At 41.3% G+C, this 17,136-nt stretch overlaps 1 protein-coding gene across 1 annotated transcript in view; it reads right to left on the reverse strand.

Moving 5' to 3' along the window:
• M1AP (meiosis 1 associated protein) overlaps positions 1 to 17,136 on the reverse strand; it is an 80,338-nt gene that overhangs the window by 21,487 nt on the left and 41,715 nt on the right. Inside the window, exon 4 of the mRNA XM_056118922.1 lies at positions 4,059 to 4,232. Within this exon, the coding sequence (XP_055974897.1) occupies positions 4,059 to 4,232 (174 nt within the window). The remainder of the gene's footprint in view (positions 1 to 4,058; positions 4,233 to 17,136) is intronic.

Below are 17,136 nucleotides of genomic sequence, written 5' to 3' on the forward strand. Positions count from 1 at the left end.
AGTGATTAGGCCAGTGATGCTCAGGGCCATGAGGACTACCTTCTGTAGTGCCCAGGGCCCATGAAGGCACAGCCCCTGACAGTGTAGTGGGGAAGGCATATGGTATTTGGGATCAAACTCAGAGCCTCACATGTTTGGGCAACTCTACCACTGAGTGCACTCTACCACTGAGCTCCATTTCTGTCCTTTTATCAGATTTTTTTGGTGGTGTTCCACTGTATGGTCTTCACTGTGACTGTGTAAAATCTCAGATGGGTCAGATATACCTGGAGGAGACCGGCTTTCCCATCCCTCATTCCGACCTGGTGTGAGCATCTGGATTAAAGTGATGATCTTTTCAGTAGGAAAGTTGATGAGTCTGGACCTAAATATGGTCTTAGGATCTGAATCTGGTTTTTGACCATGTACCCCAAGACCCTGCAGGTTCTAGAAAATGATCTCAGATGAGGCTAAACATTCTGGCTCTGATCCTGGTGCTGAAAGTCATGGCTGGGCAGGGCAAAGCAAGGCAATTCTCAACAGTCATGGGTCAATGCTGTGAAGCAGTGAACACTAAAAACTTGCAGGAGGAATTCCTGGCTTTGGTACACCCTCCTCCCAACCCCAGTCTCCCCTCATGATGAGAGAAGTACTTAGCATAAGGTGGCTCTATGCTCAGAACTGCAATGCATAAGATACGCTGTACACTGGTAAGGGCCTAGGTCATTGAGGGAGATAGAGCTGGACTTGAAGAATGACTTCTGGGCAGAGATTAGTCAAATGTATGATATATTTAACAAATTTCTAACTCTAAGGATTAAAAGTGGTCTTTGGAGTTGTTTGGCTTCAAATTCTGGCCATGCTATAGGGGCCAGAGATATAATACAGTGGGTAAGGTACTTGCATATGATCCCTGAGCACCAGCAGGATTGACCCTGGATTACAGAGCTGGGAATAGCTTATGAGTACTGCGGATGTTGCTCCAAAGCTCAAAAAGAAAAAAAACTCCAAAAAACCCCACCAAGATTCTGATTATGCTATTAACTTTTTGTGTATCTTTGGAAAAATATTGAATTTTCTTACTTTGCTCATTTGTAAACAGGGACAATATTTTATTTGATTCCTTTTTGTTGTTTGTTTTTTGACTATACCTGATAGTGCTCAGGGTTTACCTCCTGGCTCTGCACTTAGGAATCACTCTTGGCAGGGTTCAGGGTACCATATGGGATGCTGGAGATTGAATCTGGGCTAGCTGCATGCAAGGCAAATGCACTACTGTAGCACTACGTGTAGTACTATTGCTCCTGACCCTATTTAGTTGAGTCTAAGACATCCCCCAACTCAAACACTGTATTTAAAAAATGCATCTTACAAGATACAAGCAGACACTCAACCCTTTTTTTTCTATTCGAACGTAAAAATAATTATCTCATGATAAAATATTATTTCTAAGTTCTAAGAAAACATGTCAGGGCTGGAGAGATAGTACAAGTAAGGCACTTGTTCGGCTTGAAGTAAACCCTTGTTTAATCCCAGCACCACATATTGTTCCCTAAGAATTGCTAGGAGTGAACCCTGAGCACAGATCAAGGAGTAAACCCTGAGCACCGGCTGGTGTAGCTCCCAAACCCAAACCTGCACTGTAGCACTGTCCTCCTGTTGTTCATCGATTTTGCTCTAGCGGGCACCAGTAACGTCTCACAACAAATTGTGAAACTTGTTGTTACTGTTTTTGTCATACTGAATACGTCATGGGGAGCTTGCCAGGCTTTGCCGTGTGGGCGAGATACTCTCGGTAGCTTGCTGGGCTCTCCGAGAGGGGGAGAGGGGCGGAGGAATTGAACCTTGGTCAGCCATGTCGGCTGCGTGCAAGGCAAACGCCTTACACACTGGGCTATCGCTCCAGCCCTAACCTAAATTAAAAAATAAAAATAAAAGAAAACAAAAAAGCTTGCATGTCATGTTTAACACATAGTGTTCTTCTTAGTGGCACAGATAGAAAGGAGTAATGGAGTCTCTTCTAATTGAAGGAATTTTAGATTCAATGGCATAGGGTGAAAAATATGTTCACCCTATGTTGATACATTCCCACAATATGTATACAAGACAAACAATATGTTCATGGTGCTTTGTGATGATGAAATGGGATAATGGAAGGAAAGGAGTAAGCATTGATTTTTACTTGGGGAGAAGAGGTAGAAAGTGAATCCCAGAGGATGGGAGAAGGAGAAATAAAGAGGAGCAAACCTGGACAGAGGAGGTGGAAAGGAGGCTATTGGTAGAAGACTTCACACATAAAGAAAAGATAGATTAAAATCAAGGTAAGTAGTCAAAGGCACCCCACTCCCTAAGGCTGAAACTGGGGTTAGAGCATTAGAGCTATTCCTAGGAAGAATGCACTATATACTTTATTTTTCCCTTCTTTTTGGGTCATACCTGTCGATGCACAGGGGTCACTCCTGGCTCTGCACTCAGGAATCACTCCTGGTGGTGCTCAGGGGACCACATGGGATGCTGGGACTCAAACCCGGGTCGGCTGGGTGCAAGGCAAACGCCCTACCCTCTGTGCTACTGCTCCAGTCCGACTGTTTTGATCATTAAACTCCCACCTACTCCCAAAGGGATAGACTTACTGCTTTTGGGTTGGTTTAGTCCTTTTGACCCTGAGGTGTCAGTTCCCTGAGCTCAGTCTGAATGACAATGCTGATGTGTCCCTGTGCAAGTACTGCCAGTCCTCGTTCTGAACCAACCTTCAAAGCAGTTGAGAGACTAAAAATGTCCTTACCCCTACCATCCTGTGGAGCCAGGAATGAAGTGTCATGACCTGCCAACAATACCCACACCCTGGGGGCATGCCTCTGGTTTTAGTAACCACAAACCCGTGGTTTGTGAGTGGCCGGTTTACCCGCTGTTCTCCCTGGTGCTGCCTGTACAGTGGTTTCAGTCTCCCTCACGTTAGAGTCCCCCTATCTAGAAGGTCTCTCATTTATCTTGGCCTAGTCCTAATTCTTTTCCTATCCTGTCCAGTGGGTATTACTGAGAACCAGAATCCCTCAAATTAGATGTCAGTAGTATCTGCTGTGAAAAAGGAAAGGCATTGGGAAAACATTTACGTAGGAATAGACTCTTCTTTTTTCCTTCACATTTGGCAATGCTCGGGGGTTACTCCTTGGTTCTGCACTCAGGAATCTGGCAGTGCACGGGGGACCATATGGGACATCAGGAATCAAACCCAGGTGGGCAATGTGCAAGGCACTGTACTATCACGTGGCCTCCATAGGAATATATTCTATTTTTTTTTGGCTTTCTTGGGTCATACCCGGCGATGCTCAGGGTTTACTCCTGGCTCATGGGCTCAGGAATTACTCCTGGTGGTGCTCAGGGGACCATATGGGATGCTGGGAATCAAACCAGGGTCGGCTGCATGCAAGGCAAACACCCTCCCGGCTGTGCTCCAATCCCAGGAATATATTCTAAGACTTTGGATATTCAAAATTGTAGATAGTACCAAACCTCATGTGTACTGTATTTTCTTTCCAATATACAACATACCACACATATTTACCTATGAAAAAGTTAATTACAAACACAATGTAAGAGATTAGCAATAATAATAAAACAATCATACTATAATTAAAGTCATGCGACTACTCTCCCCTCATTCTCTCTTTCTCTTCCTACCTCCCAAAATAACTTATAGTATGAAAAATTTTAGAAATTACAGTTGACCTCTGGTAACTGGAAAACAAAACTGAAGATAAAGGGGACTATATATGAGTCATTCTGCTCTGCATTGCTGTTGCGAGCAGACTCCTACTTTTGATATGTCTGCCTGCATCTTTGCCCCTAAACTAAATGACCTTTGAAGTCTAGGCTTAATTCGTTTCCCTTTCTAACTGTGGTCACTTTTTTAGAAATTCCCTTCTTACTCCTCATGTTTACTCTGGATAGCCTTCTTCAACTCTCCTCCAACCTCTAAACCTCAACAACTCTATATTCTTATGACTCACCAGTCTAGAGCCCTAACTCTAGACTAGATAATCATAGGTCACACAACATGACTTTTGGGGTGTTTGTACTTGGATTAGTTCTGGCTCCGGAAATGTTGCTGAAATGTGGTGAGGGAAGAAGAATGTGGATGTGTTCTTGTTCTGTTCCATTGTTATGTAGCCAGTCTTTGAAGAAAATCTCCATACTGATAATATCATTGTCTATTGTCTGAAGGTCAATGTCAGTTCCCAGGATAGAGCTTGCTGCAGAAAAAAAGAGAAATGATGGGTAAGGTGGTCAATTCTTTCATTATAACTTTGGAAAAATATACAATTAAAATGAATTTAGTCATTTAGTCCATCAATTCAACTTCTAGATATCTAGAGGCCCACTTGGATAGTACACAAAAGACAGGCAGGGTGCCTGGGATAATGCTGGTAAACAGCAGATATGCCTTGCAAGTATGAAGTCACCAATTCCATCCTTAGTACTGCTCATACCCATGAGCTCTGTGCAGTCACTAAAGGTCTGCTGTTTGGGACCCTGGACCCAAAATAGAGTGTGCTGTCTCTTGCACACCACTGCCAGGTGTGAGTGAACCCTGCAACCAGATGTGTGCCTTCTGGGAAGCAATGAAACCAAGTGTGTGGGACCTCAAGTCACTGCAATAACTACACAGGGAAGGAAAGAGAAGGGGCGGGGGGTGGGGGGAGGGAGGCATATACAATTACTCATCCCAGAATTGATGTAACAACAAATCCTAACAACCTCACAGAAAAGCAATTCATATGCCCACCAACAGGTGGATGTTTAAATAAATTGTGGCAGGGGTTGTAGTCACAGTATGGAGGACTCTTGCCTTCTAGGCTGAACCTGGGCTCAATTCCTGGCATCTCATCTCACTCAGGAGTGATCTCTACATGAAGAGTTAGAAGTAAGCCCTGAGCACTGCTGGATGTGGCCTCCTCCCCTCCCCTCAAAGCGACATGTAACTATCATGCGATTACCAACAAAGTAAGACTGACAGACAGGGAAAGCTAAGAGACAATAAGTAAAGAAAGTTGTAGGACAGATGTATATAGTAACAGTTCCTTTATATAAAAGTAAAACTACAAGCCTAAGAAATACACATATATGTTAATTTATTTTACAATGGTCTGAAAGGCAGCGCTACCACCAAACTTGTTAAGAGTGTACAGAAGACGTCTGGTGTGGAGTGCTGATATACACCCTTCTATTCGTGATGCTATTTGAATTTTGTTGTAATCTTGTAATCATGTATTTCAAACACAGTATAGAATATAAGGTCAATCATAAAATTACACAGAAATGCAAATTAAATACTTGGTTAATAAGGGAGAACTTCAATTTTATGCTGATCCACAGTAAAAATGTAGTTAATGTTTTGCTTAGACATAATCTTTAAAAGACTTAAGAGAAAAAGAAAGAACTCTTTTTGATACAAACTGTATAAGCTTGTCACAGGCATACTGTACCCCCCAAAAGTGCTGTGCACTTAAAAATCAGGGATGGTCTGGTGGAATGTGTCTGTAAGAGCAGTTGGGTGCTGGGCAATGAGGCTTTGCTAGTCTACTTTCTGCTTTAGATATCATTAGCTCAGGAACTGGCTTCTGAGTCTGCAGGTAACTGGTGGTGAAAAACACATATAAATGTGAGGGAAAAAGCACAGAGAGAATGAGGCAAGAACTGGACAGAAAGCTCCATTTTTTTTTTTTTTTTTGGATCTCACCCTGAGGGATTCTCTCAAATATTTCTATAAAGAGCCTAAGAAAAGTCAGTTGCTCCAATGAATTGACTTCTGTGTATGACTCAAGGACCCCAAGGAGAAGGCCGATTTATTTCTAGAACGACATTCCTGAGGACAAGTCTGCAGAGGTGGCGACTCTCCACAGGGAACAAAGGGCTTCAGTCTGACCTGTTGGTGCCCACATAGGAGGTGTGCTGAGACTAAGGTGACCTCACTGACATATTTAACCACTGTGTCATAATTACACATAAATTTCTCTTTGGCCAGTAAAGTGCTAACATCTTTGATGAATAATTATGGGGATTCCTTAGCTGTTTCATGCATTCCCCCTTTTTGAGGCCTTCTTATTGTAACCACCAGTTAATTTTTCTAAAAAAGAAAACAAAGCTTTCATGAGATCTCTCTTTGCTAAAGGAGGCATGTATTCCTTTTGCTATAATTTTCTTTTTCTTTTTCTTTTTTTTTTTTGGGGGGGGGCTACATCCGGTACTGCTCAGTGGCTACTCCTGCATATTGTTTGGGATTTTCTCCTAGTGGTACCTGCTATTATTTCACTATTCCCCTCACTCTTTCCATACAATTCAGTCCTATTATTATTCCTCAATACATCCCTTCCCTTCTGTGAAGGCTATTCCAATTCTTTCTTATTTCTACCTTTTGGAGATGAAGCGATAGCACAGCAGTAGGGTGTTTGCCTTGCGCACAGCCAGCGTGGCCAAGCCGGGTTCGATTCCTCAGCCCCTCTCGGAGAGCCCAGCAAGCTATTCAATATGCCAAACACAGTAACAAGAAGTCTCAAAATGGAGACGTTACTGGGCCTGCTCGAGCAAATCAATGAACAACGGGAGGACAGTGTTTGTTTTCTACCTTTTGAGACCTTGCATGCCCAGACCCCACCCCCAGCTCACTCACTAGCTTCAAGCAGAAGCTTAGCAATGCCTGTTGAGTAAAACAATTGCTCCCTCTTCCTTAGCTCGCATTTCTTTTTCCTGTAACTCTTCTGCTTCAACTAAATTAGTCTTCTTGCCACATGACTTCCTTCCTTCCTCTGTGCTTTTATTACTCTCTCAATCCTTGGCTTGTATCTCCTCCAGAATTCAACTCAGAGTGGACTTTGTTAAGGAATTATGCTGTCTTGTGCCTCTAATCAGCACCCTATACCTGTGGGCTTCATTTGGATAATACTAATTATCTTTGTTAATATTTTTCTTCTGAAGGATTTTCTTCTATTTCCATGAGTTCATGAAAGGTGGTGGGATCAGTGGAAAGGATAAGGCTTGGAATATGGCTTACAAGTTGCTAGTTATGTGACTTTGGGCAAAGTGGAAGATCCTAAACCTATTTTATAGGTATAATGAGACACAAGTGAGATAATTATCTATGAATAACTTAGAGTAAGCCCAACAAATGACATTTTTTCCTCCTTTTTGCTTACAACAAAGTGATCTGAACATAGAGGCTAAGAGTGTACTTTCCTCTTTTTGGGAGAGGGGAAGTTTTTATTTTTTTGGACCATACTTGGTGATGCTCAGGTCTTGCTCCTGATAGTGCTCAGGGGACCTTTTGGTGCTGGGGATCAGCTTCAGACCTCTTGCATGCAACCATGTTCTCAGCACTTTAAACCATGTATTCAGCCCAAAATGTACTTTATTTTCCTGACATCTCTTCCTCCCATTCCCAGATATTTCCTATAGTGACTGCATTTTTGTTTGTCACCTACATGGTACTTACATTCCTCAGAAACATAGCTCGATGTGCTAACCTTGGAAACGGAGAAGTGACTTCTCACTTCTCAGGCGTTGAATTTTACCTCTCACGCGGATTGATAAGCAGGGCACTGTGCATCTAGTGATGGGTCCCACTGAGGGTATGAAAGAGAAAAACTACTGGAGTGGTGACTAAGACTTTGTGGTGTGGGTGGTTATGGCAAGTAAAATTCTCCACTGCCTGGCAAGTCAGCACTCACCTCGTGTTTTTGGACTTACTCTGCCTCCTGGTGGCCACATGCAGTGTGGACCACAGTAATGAGAAAAAGTAAGAAAGCCAAGTGAAGGGAGTAGTTCCTTACAAGAGTCAACTCCAAAATAGGGCTACAAAATGAAAATATTTTTAAATGGAAGAATTTAATACTTTCGCACACTGATAACCACTGTATTTTTCTTTGGACAGATCTCTAAGGTAGAGACCCATGAAAGGAGCGCCTGCTCAGTCCCGCAGAGGTCCTGACCTATAGGAAAGTCTGTTTCCTTCCAAATGCTCTTGATAAGTCCATTACATCCTTGGACACCATACCCGGGCCTTAAGGGTTCTGAGAGTCAGATAAATTGTATCCAATTTCATCTCTATGTATGCATATGTATTTTAGTGGGAGGAGAAAGGTGAAAGGTCTTTAACTTTGATCAGCTTCTCAAAAGAGTACATTGATCTCAAGAGTGTTGCAGTAACTATGGAATGAGCTATATCCACAGTCTATAATCAGGGCTGCTTATCCTGAATGCAGGAGCTGCCACATGAAATTTAGCAACTAAGATAAGTAAACAAAAGTATTAATAACTAAGATAGGTAAAAATATTGCTAATAAAAAAGTATGCCAAATAATCCAACCATTATCTGTGAGTCAACAATGGCACGAGAATAATCCCCAACAGTACACAACATTGGGGATAGTTCAACCTAATTTTCTGAGTCATTAACCTAATTTGTAGAGACGATACTTAGTTCTTGGAAAAAGGAGAACCTCTTGAAGAGGAGGTGGTGGGGACAGTGGTTAGGACAGTGTAGCTGTTACAGAGAAATGAGTACAGGATTTACCAAACGGTGGCTGTGTTCCTGAGTCTCCAGTCTGCAAGATGGGGTAAAATATCACTATAATTATAATGTCACAGAGAAAATACACTTCTGAGAACTTTCTTCGAGACACTACTGTTGTCCTTCACTCATACATCATTCATCTCCTCCCTCTCTCCCTCCCTCTCTCCCTCCCTCCCTCCCTCCCTCCCTCCCTCCATCGTCATTCATTCATTCATTCATTTCATTTGTCATTTTAGTGTTTTTGAATTGAATGCCTTTTATGACCCAGGCACTGACTGGGTAGAGAAAGGAGGATGCTGGAGGGCAAAGCTAGTTCAAGCGAGTAGGATGCTTACTTTGCATGCAGCGGTTCTGGGTTTGAGTCCCCACACCTCATATGGTCCCCGAGTACCCCAGTAGTGATTCCTGAGCACTTATCCAGGAGTAAACCCTGATCATTACTGGTGTGGTCCAAAAACCAAAAAAAAAGGAGAAAAATTTTCTGCTTTCATGGTTTATACACTAGTGGAAGAATAGGCAATAAAGAAAAAGAAAACAGAATACTGCAGATAATAATAGATACTGTGAAGAAAAATAAAGCATGATATTAGGGTATATGTGTGTTTGTGTATGTTTGTGTTTGATGTTCTGGAGACCATGTGATGCCAGTTCACTGGGGTAGACTGTGTGCAAGACAGCACCTTAACCTCTCTACTCTCTCTTGCCTGGTCTGTGTGTTTTTAAGGGGACAGATATTGGTGATGGCAGTGGAGACTACCCTAGGGGAGGGACTGCCCTAGGGGAGAAACTGCCCTGAGTCTTCACATCTCTGGAGAGCAGCGCTGAGTGGCAAGGATTTGACAGTATTCCCTCCTGCCAGCTGGCACTGTTTCATAGATTGTGCAGCCCTTACAAGTGCAAGCATAGAGAAAATGGTGAAGATGCAGGAAACAAGGGCCCTGGTTAGGGGAAGAACATATGTGTACTAGCAGTGTACACACTCCTGGTACACAACAGGAGCTCAGAAAATGTGCTGTACAGAACAAATTGATTCTAACTGATCTCTTTGGTAGACTAGTTGCCTCATTGAAATTAAGTTCTAGAAGCTCAGTTTCCCCATCAGTGACATGGGAATAAAAATGATGATAATTACAAGGTTGGGAATACCGTTCAGTAATAAAGCACAAGTCCACCATGTGTGGGGCCTTGTGTTTGATCTCTGCCAATGCAACAAAACAAAATAGAGTAACAAACTTATGCTACGTGTTCATTTGAAGTATAAAATGACGCTGAAATGACTTTGCAGACTGTATCATATAATCATAAGGGCAAAAGATTACAAATCTGCACTTAAGCTCTGTTAATGCAACCATTTTAGTTACTAAAAGTCTCCTTTCTTCTTCCTTCCTTCCTTCCTTCCTTCCTTCCTTCCTTCCTTCCTTCCTTCCTTTCCTCACTTCCTTCCTTCCTTCCTTCCTTCCTTCCTTCCTTCCTTCCTTCCTTCCTTCCTTCTCCTTTTGGTAGCATTTTATTCTGCTATTAAATATATAACCCAAGTTATAAGATCCTGGAGATCTAGGAATCCCAGCCATATTTTAATTTTTTTGAAACAAAAATGCAACTCACAAATAAAAGAGGTTAAACTCTACTAATTAAGATAGACCAAAGTCTAAAGTAGTTAAATTTGAGAAATTCTATACTTAAATTTATTTAAAAGGGTGTCTTTCTGAGAAAACTAATTTATACATTATAAGGATAAAAATAATTTAATGTAAATAGAACTGCACTGGTCCTCCCGTTGTTCATTGATTTGCTTGAGCAGGCCCAGTAACGTCTCCATTGTGAGACTTGTTACTGTGTTTGGCATATTGAATATGTCACGGGTAGCTTGCCAGGCTTTGCCATGCAGGCAAGATATTCTCGGTAGCTTGCCGGGCTCTCCGAGAGAGGCAGAGGAATTGAACCTGGCTTGGCATGGCTGGCGGCTTGCAAGGCAAACACCCTCCCGCTGTGCTATCACTCCAGCCTTTAATGTAAATAATAATGCAAAATTGAAAATTCAAGAGGTAGAAAGTTTAATTTTTTGTTATTGTTGTTGTTAGGTTGGATAGCTAGTACAGTGGTTAAGGTGCTTGCCTGGCATGCAGTGGACCCAGGTTTGATTCCTGGCACCCCATAAGGTCCCTCAAGCACCACTGATACTGACATGTGAACAAAGAGCTAGGAGTAAGCTCTGAGCACAGCCAGGTGTGACCTAAAAAAAAAAAGTTTTGTTTTTGTTGTTGGGGATCAACACATGATCTTATACATGCGAAACATGTTCTTTTCCACTGAGCTACAAACCCAACCATAAAATGTCTTGTAGACGTTACAGTGGAGGAAGAAAGCAGGGAAATAAGTTACTTAGAAAAGTTTGAATGAAGAAGGAATGAGGCAAGAAAGATATGATTTAATTGCACGGCCTGTGAACTACCCCAGGGAGATTTACTTAATGCCAAAAGGAGTCCAGAGAAAGGTATACTGTGGAGTAAAAACAAAAGTAGGATGTACCAAGAAAGAATACAGGGGTTGGGAGATAGTACAGCTGTGCCCAACCTAGCTTTGGTTCCTACACTGCGTGGTCTCCAACCATTGCTGGTGTAGTCCTAGAGGACCCCAACCCTGCACCTCTGGTTGCGACCCAGGAGGCCTCTAGGTCTCAGGGTGGCCTGGGTATACCTGATGCCACTGGGGCTGAGAAGCACAGCATCTTCTGGCCCTTGCATTAAACTGCTGGCTTGGTTGAATGAGAGTTACAGACCATAATAGGTTTCACTTAGGTCTAGTAAAGTTAGATTTAGTTTTTTTGCAAAATACATACTTTTCAGAGAAATAAAACAGAATGCAGAATCCCTAAAACTTAACATTCACAAAATGTTTAGTTTTTAAAATCGTCATACAAAGAATCAGAAAATGTGACCTGATCTCAAAGGAAAATATGATCAATAGAATAACTGCCAAGGTAACAGAGACATTGGCTTTATCGTAAGAGGAACTTAAACCAGCAAAATTAGAATTATACCCAATGGGGAAATACATCTGCAGTAAATGAAAAGATATAAGTATCATTAGACAAATAGAAAATGTAAAAAAGAACCATTTGGAAATATGATTTTGTTGTTTTGATTATCATTTGGTTATTGGTCACATAAGGCAGTAATCAGGGACTTCTCCAAGTTCTGTACTCAGAGTTACTCCTGACAGTGTTATTGGGACCACGTGGCACTGGGAATTGAACCTAGGCCTTCTGCATGAAAAACATGCACTCCACCCATTGAGCTATCTTTCCAGTCCTCAGTTGTAAATTTTAGAATGGAAAATACAAGATGTGAACAAGAACTTCATTGTATAGTTTAATAGCAGAATGGATATGGGAGGGGAGAGTCAGTGGATTTAAAGATAAATCAATAGAGATGATCTAATTTGAAGAAGGAAGAGAAAAAATTTTTATAAGATAAACCAACAAATCAATAAACCAGCCAAATCCCACAGAATCTAGAGGAGTTATGGAACAATTAAAAAAACTTTAACATATGGGTAAGTTAAATCCCAAAGGAACAGAAGAGAATAATGCAGACACAAAAATATTGGAAAAAATATTGGCAGAAAATTTCTCAAATCAGGTTAAGAATATAAATTCACAGATTCGATAAGCTCCGTGAGGCCCTAATGAGAAAGGCATGCCAAATTACTTGATGGTAAAGCAGATGAAAACAAGGTTAAAGAGAAAAAATTTTCCCCTTACTTCTGTTGTTACCATACGTGCTTAGTTGTGAAATGGATGCATTTTCAGGTGTGGTGCTTCCCAGAGGCTGCATATCAGGTTTAGTATTCACTCACTTTGCCAAGGCACCCACCAGGGATCAAACTCATTTAGTTATGGTACTTGCATACATTCTGGTTGTGGTGCTTGTGGAGGGTGTAGCTGGGGTGCTCATATATACTCCTGGCCACAGAGCTTGCTTATCATTTTAATTGTGGTGTTTGCACATACCGGGTTGCAGCAAGACTGAGCATCTCTTGAAGCATCTGCTTGTAGAGGCAGAACTGCCAGGCAAACAGCAGAGCTGCAAGGTCATCCTAGATGAATGGGGCCGCACCAGAGTCTGATCTCATGGCCTCAGGCTGCCAGACAAGAGTTTTAGTCACAGAGCCATCTCCTTGCCACTAGGGAGAGAATTTTTTTTTTTTTTTTTGGGTGGAGGGCGGTGTTTGGGTCACACATAACAGTGCCCAGGATTTACTCCTGCCTCTGTGCTCAGGAGTCACTTCTGGTCACAGGACCATAATGTGGTGCTGTGGACTGAACCAACTACAAGGCGAGTGCCTTAACCTACTATCTCTCTGGTCAAATTTCTTGACAAAAGCCAAAAAATGAGCTTTTACATACAGGGAAGAGTGACTAAAGGATTCAAACTTTTATTTATTTTAGTTTTTGGACCAAACCCAGTGGTGTTCCGGGGCTTACTCCTGGCTCTATGCTCAGGGATCACTCCTGGTAGGCTTGGGAGACCATATGGAAAGCTGGTGATAGAAACCCAGTCAGCCGCATGCCAGGCAAATGCCCTATCCACTGTTCTATTGCTCTGGTCTGAAGCTTTAAACCAGAATCTGTGCAAGTCCAGAGGATAGTGAAACAATAACTTTATTGTGCTGAAAATATCCAATTGCTCTTTCTCTATACAAAAAACTGTCCTACAAGAGTGAAAGTAAAATAAATATTTTTAGAAAAAACTAGGAATTTGTCACTACCAGAACTATGTGGTTAAAGAGATACTAAAATTATTTAGGCTGAAGTGAAAGCTACATAAAGGAAAGTTGAATCTTTAAGAATGAAGAGTATATGAAATGGAAAGATAAAATGACAGCTTTTCTGATAGTGCATTCAAAATGCACACAATTGCTTAGAACAAATATATAGTATTATCATTGTAGTTAATAATATATATTTAGTTGCATGACAATATAACTTTAAGTGTGATTTTATAAAGAATAAGCTGACTTACTTAATCAAAAAGTTTCTGTATTTTACATGAGACTGTACTGCATTAATTCTAAGGAATCTGTTAAAAAGTTTAAAAAGATACATTATCTATTATAATGTTTCTTATTTTGTTTTGTTTTGTTTTGGGGTCACACCCTGTGATGCTCAGAAATTACTTCTGGCTCTGTGTCCAGAGTTGCTCCTGGTGGTGCTTGGGGAACCATATGGGATGCCAGGGATTGAAACCGGGTTGGCCTTGTGCGAACACCCTACCAATTATATTATCACTCAGGGCCCAATTTTTCTTAAATTTATGTGAAGTACAGTAATTCTGAGGTTTTTACATCTTCTGTGAAGTGGCACTATATCAACTCAAAGTAAACTCTGAAAAATTAAGAATATATAGCAAAATCCCTAGAAAAGCCACATGAGGGAGTCACATGAGGGAGTCACAAAAAAGTAAGCATGTATTATTAAATTACAATAGGTAAAATAGAATTCTACAAATATTCAATAGCTCCCCTGCCCCAGAAATCAGGGAAAATATAAAACCAGGGACACAAAAAAAGTAAAATAGTACACCTAAATACAACCATATCTATACTTAGAGTAAATGATCTATATATTCCATATGAAAGGCAGAGATTGGCAGCACGGACAAAACACCTCAATTCTGTCTATAAGACATACATATTTAAATATTAAGAAATTGGTTAAAAACAAATGAATGGGAAAGAGAAATCATAAATGCACAGAAAAAGAGATTTGCCCACAAACCCCTAAAACCTGAGAGAAAAAGTTTATGTTCATAGACTAAGGAGATAGCATAAGAGTTAGGATGCTTAATCACTTAATCACTTAACTTCCCGTTAGTCGTCGATTTGCTCGAGCGGGCGCCAGTAACGTCTCCATTTGTCCCTGTCGCGTGCTAGTGTAGCCCAATGGCATCTGTTCGCTCCGGGAACATGAAGGGCCTCAAACCGATCGTTCATGATCTTGATGAAGAAGTCTGACCATCTGGTAGGTGGGCGGCCACGCGGTCTCTTGACATCCCTGTTAGGATGCATGCCTTGCATATTCTTTTTTTTTTGCTTTTTGGGTCACAACTGGTGATGCACAGGGGTTACTCCTGGCTCATGCACTCAGGAATTACTCCTGGCAGTGCTCGGGGGACCATATGGGATGCTGGGAACTGAACCCGGGTTGGCTGCATGCAAGGCAAATGCCCTACCTGCTGTGCTATCACTCCAGCCCCACCTTGCATATTCTTTACCCCTGCAGGATCCCTGGAACCACATGTCCCCTCAAGTATTGCTGGGTGTAGCCCTGGAGATGGGAGAAAACCTTGGTGCTACCCAACACCTCAGGGCCCAAGCAGCACTATATATTGAGAAACGCTGGGGAGGGCCTCCCAAACACACACACACACACACACACACACACACACACACACACACACACACACTTAAATATGCATTTAAGTTCACACAAAGATTTGTGACAGTATTGTTCAGTTAGGAACTGGAAAAAACCAAAATGCCCGTTAACAGTGTACATACAATACTACTTAGCAGTAAAAAGAAAGTGTTATAAATAGCACGAGTGAATTTAAACTCTAAATTTAAAATGTCAGAGACAAAATATATACAGTATAATTAAATTTATATTGGGGCTAGAGAGATAGTAGAGTGGGTAGGCACTTGCCTTGCATGTGCCTGATGTGGCTTCGATCCCCAGCATCCCATATGGTCCCCTGAGCACTGCCAGGAGTGACTCCTGGGCACAGAACCAGAGTAAGCCTTGTGCACAACCATGTGTGGCCCCCAAATAAAAAAATAACAACAACAGAACAACAAAAAAACAATTTGTATATAATATAAATAATACTACAGACATAAAGCAAAGCATGTCAGGGATGGAGGATGGAGTCTAAAGGGGCAAAGGAATCTGAGGATGAAAATTTTTTGTGTCTTATTTGTGTGATGATTTGTAGAAGGGCTGGAGTGATAGCACAGCGGTAGGGCGTTTGCCTTACAAGCGGCCAACATGGCTGACGTGAGTTCGATTCCTCCGCCCCTGTCAGAGAGCCCGGCAAACTACCGAGAGTATCTCGTGGCAAGCTACCCGTAACGTATTCGGTATGCCAAACACAGTAACAACAAGTCTCATGATGGAGACGTTACTGGGCCTGCTCGAGCAAATCGATGAACAACGGGAGGACCGTGACCTATAGTCTGATTTGTAGAAATATACAGTTGTCAAAACTCATTAACTGCACACTGAATGGATTAATTCAATTTATAATATGTAAATAATTCCTCATTAAAGTTTGGAGAATAATTAAAAAAAATCTCACTTTGCAAATAATTTTAGATTTTGTTTGAATTCTTCAAAAATATTTGATTCAATTTAAAAAATGATGAGCTGCTAGTTTTTTTAGAACATGGCTTCTGTTAATAAAATGAATATTTCTATTAATTTTTTTTTTTGCTTTTGGGCCACACCACTCCCAGTGATAATCAGGGCTCACTCCTGGCTCTGACTTTAGGAGTCACTCCAGGTGGGCTTGGGGAATCATATGGGATGCTGGGGATCAAAGCCTGGTCAGCCATGTGCAAGGTAAGAGCATCACCCACTGTACTATCTCTGGCCCCAATGTGTTAAAATCTTTGTGTAATAAATATGACAGGTTTATAATTTAGTCCTTTTTTTAAGTGTTTTTTTTCCCCTCACCTAGAGATGCTCAGGTCTTACTTCTAGCTTTGCGCTCAAGGATCACTCCTGGTGGGGCTCGGAGGACCATATGGGATGCTGGGGATCTAACTCAGGTCAGTTGCATGCAAGGAAAAAACCCTGCCCACTGTACTCTGGCCCCTCTAATTTAGTCTCAACCCCACAGAGACATGATTTTAATGCAGTTATCCACGACAAACTCAATGAACACTGAATTTTTCTGGACTATTTTATAAGACACTTCAAGGGAGGAAAATCAATATGTGGGGTTTGACAATTGCACTGAAACATGAAGCTCAGCATAGTTTTTTTTTTTTAACTTTAAATCTTTTAGGAAGCAATGAATCTTTATTTTCTTTGTTTGGGTTGTTAACATTTGATGTTTCCTGAGAACACATATAGATAAAATACCTTTCTAAAAGAGCTTGACATCGATCCCTGGCAAAGTCTTGGAGGAAATATTAAACAGACGTTGTGAGCACTTAGAAAGGGAACCCGATATCCTTGTGCACAAGTCTAGAAATATAAGCTAGTTGACAGCATCATTAGGTTGATTTGTAACTGGCTAAAGGAATCACTTACCCAGTGAATGCAGACTGCTGTCGACCTGGACAGATGTTCTCTAGATGCCAGGGTGCATGGATCACAGTGGAAAATTAAGTTTTGGCATATTTATTACTTAACATTCTTTAGAAAGCTATTACATTTTATTATTTCTAAGTAAATACATGTGACATATATGTAAGCTATGAAGCACAACATCAAATGAATGGTCATGAATTCTTCATCCAACTTTAGATCTAAGACATCATCAATCTTACTAAGCTATCTATATGCCTTTCCCTGATCTTCT

Source organism: Sorex fumeus, unplaced genomic scaffold (assembly GCF_029834395.1).
Source record: "Sorex fumeus unplaced genomic scaffold, SorFum_2.1 ptg000003l, whole genome shotgun sequence".
Taxonomy (NCBI): domain Eukaryota; kingdom Metazoa; phylum Chordata; class Mammalia; order Eulipotyphla; family Soricidae; genus Sorex; species Sorex fumeus.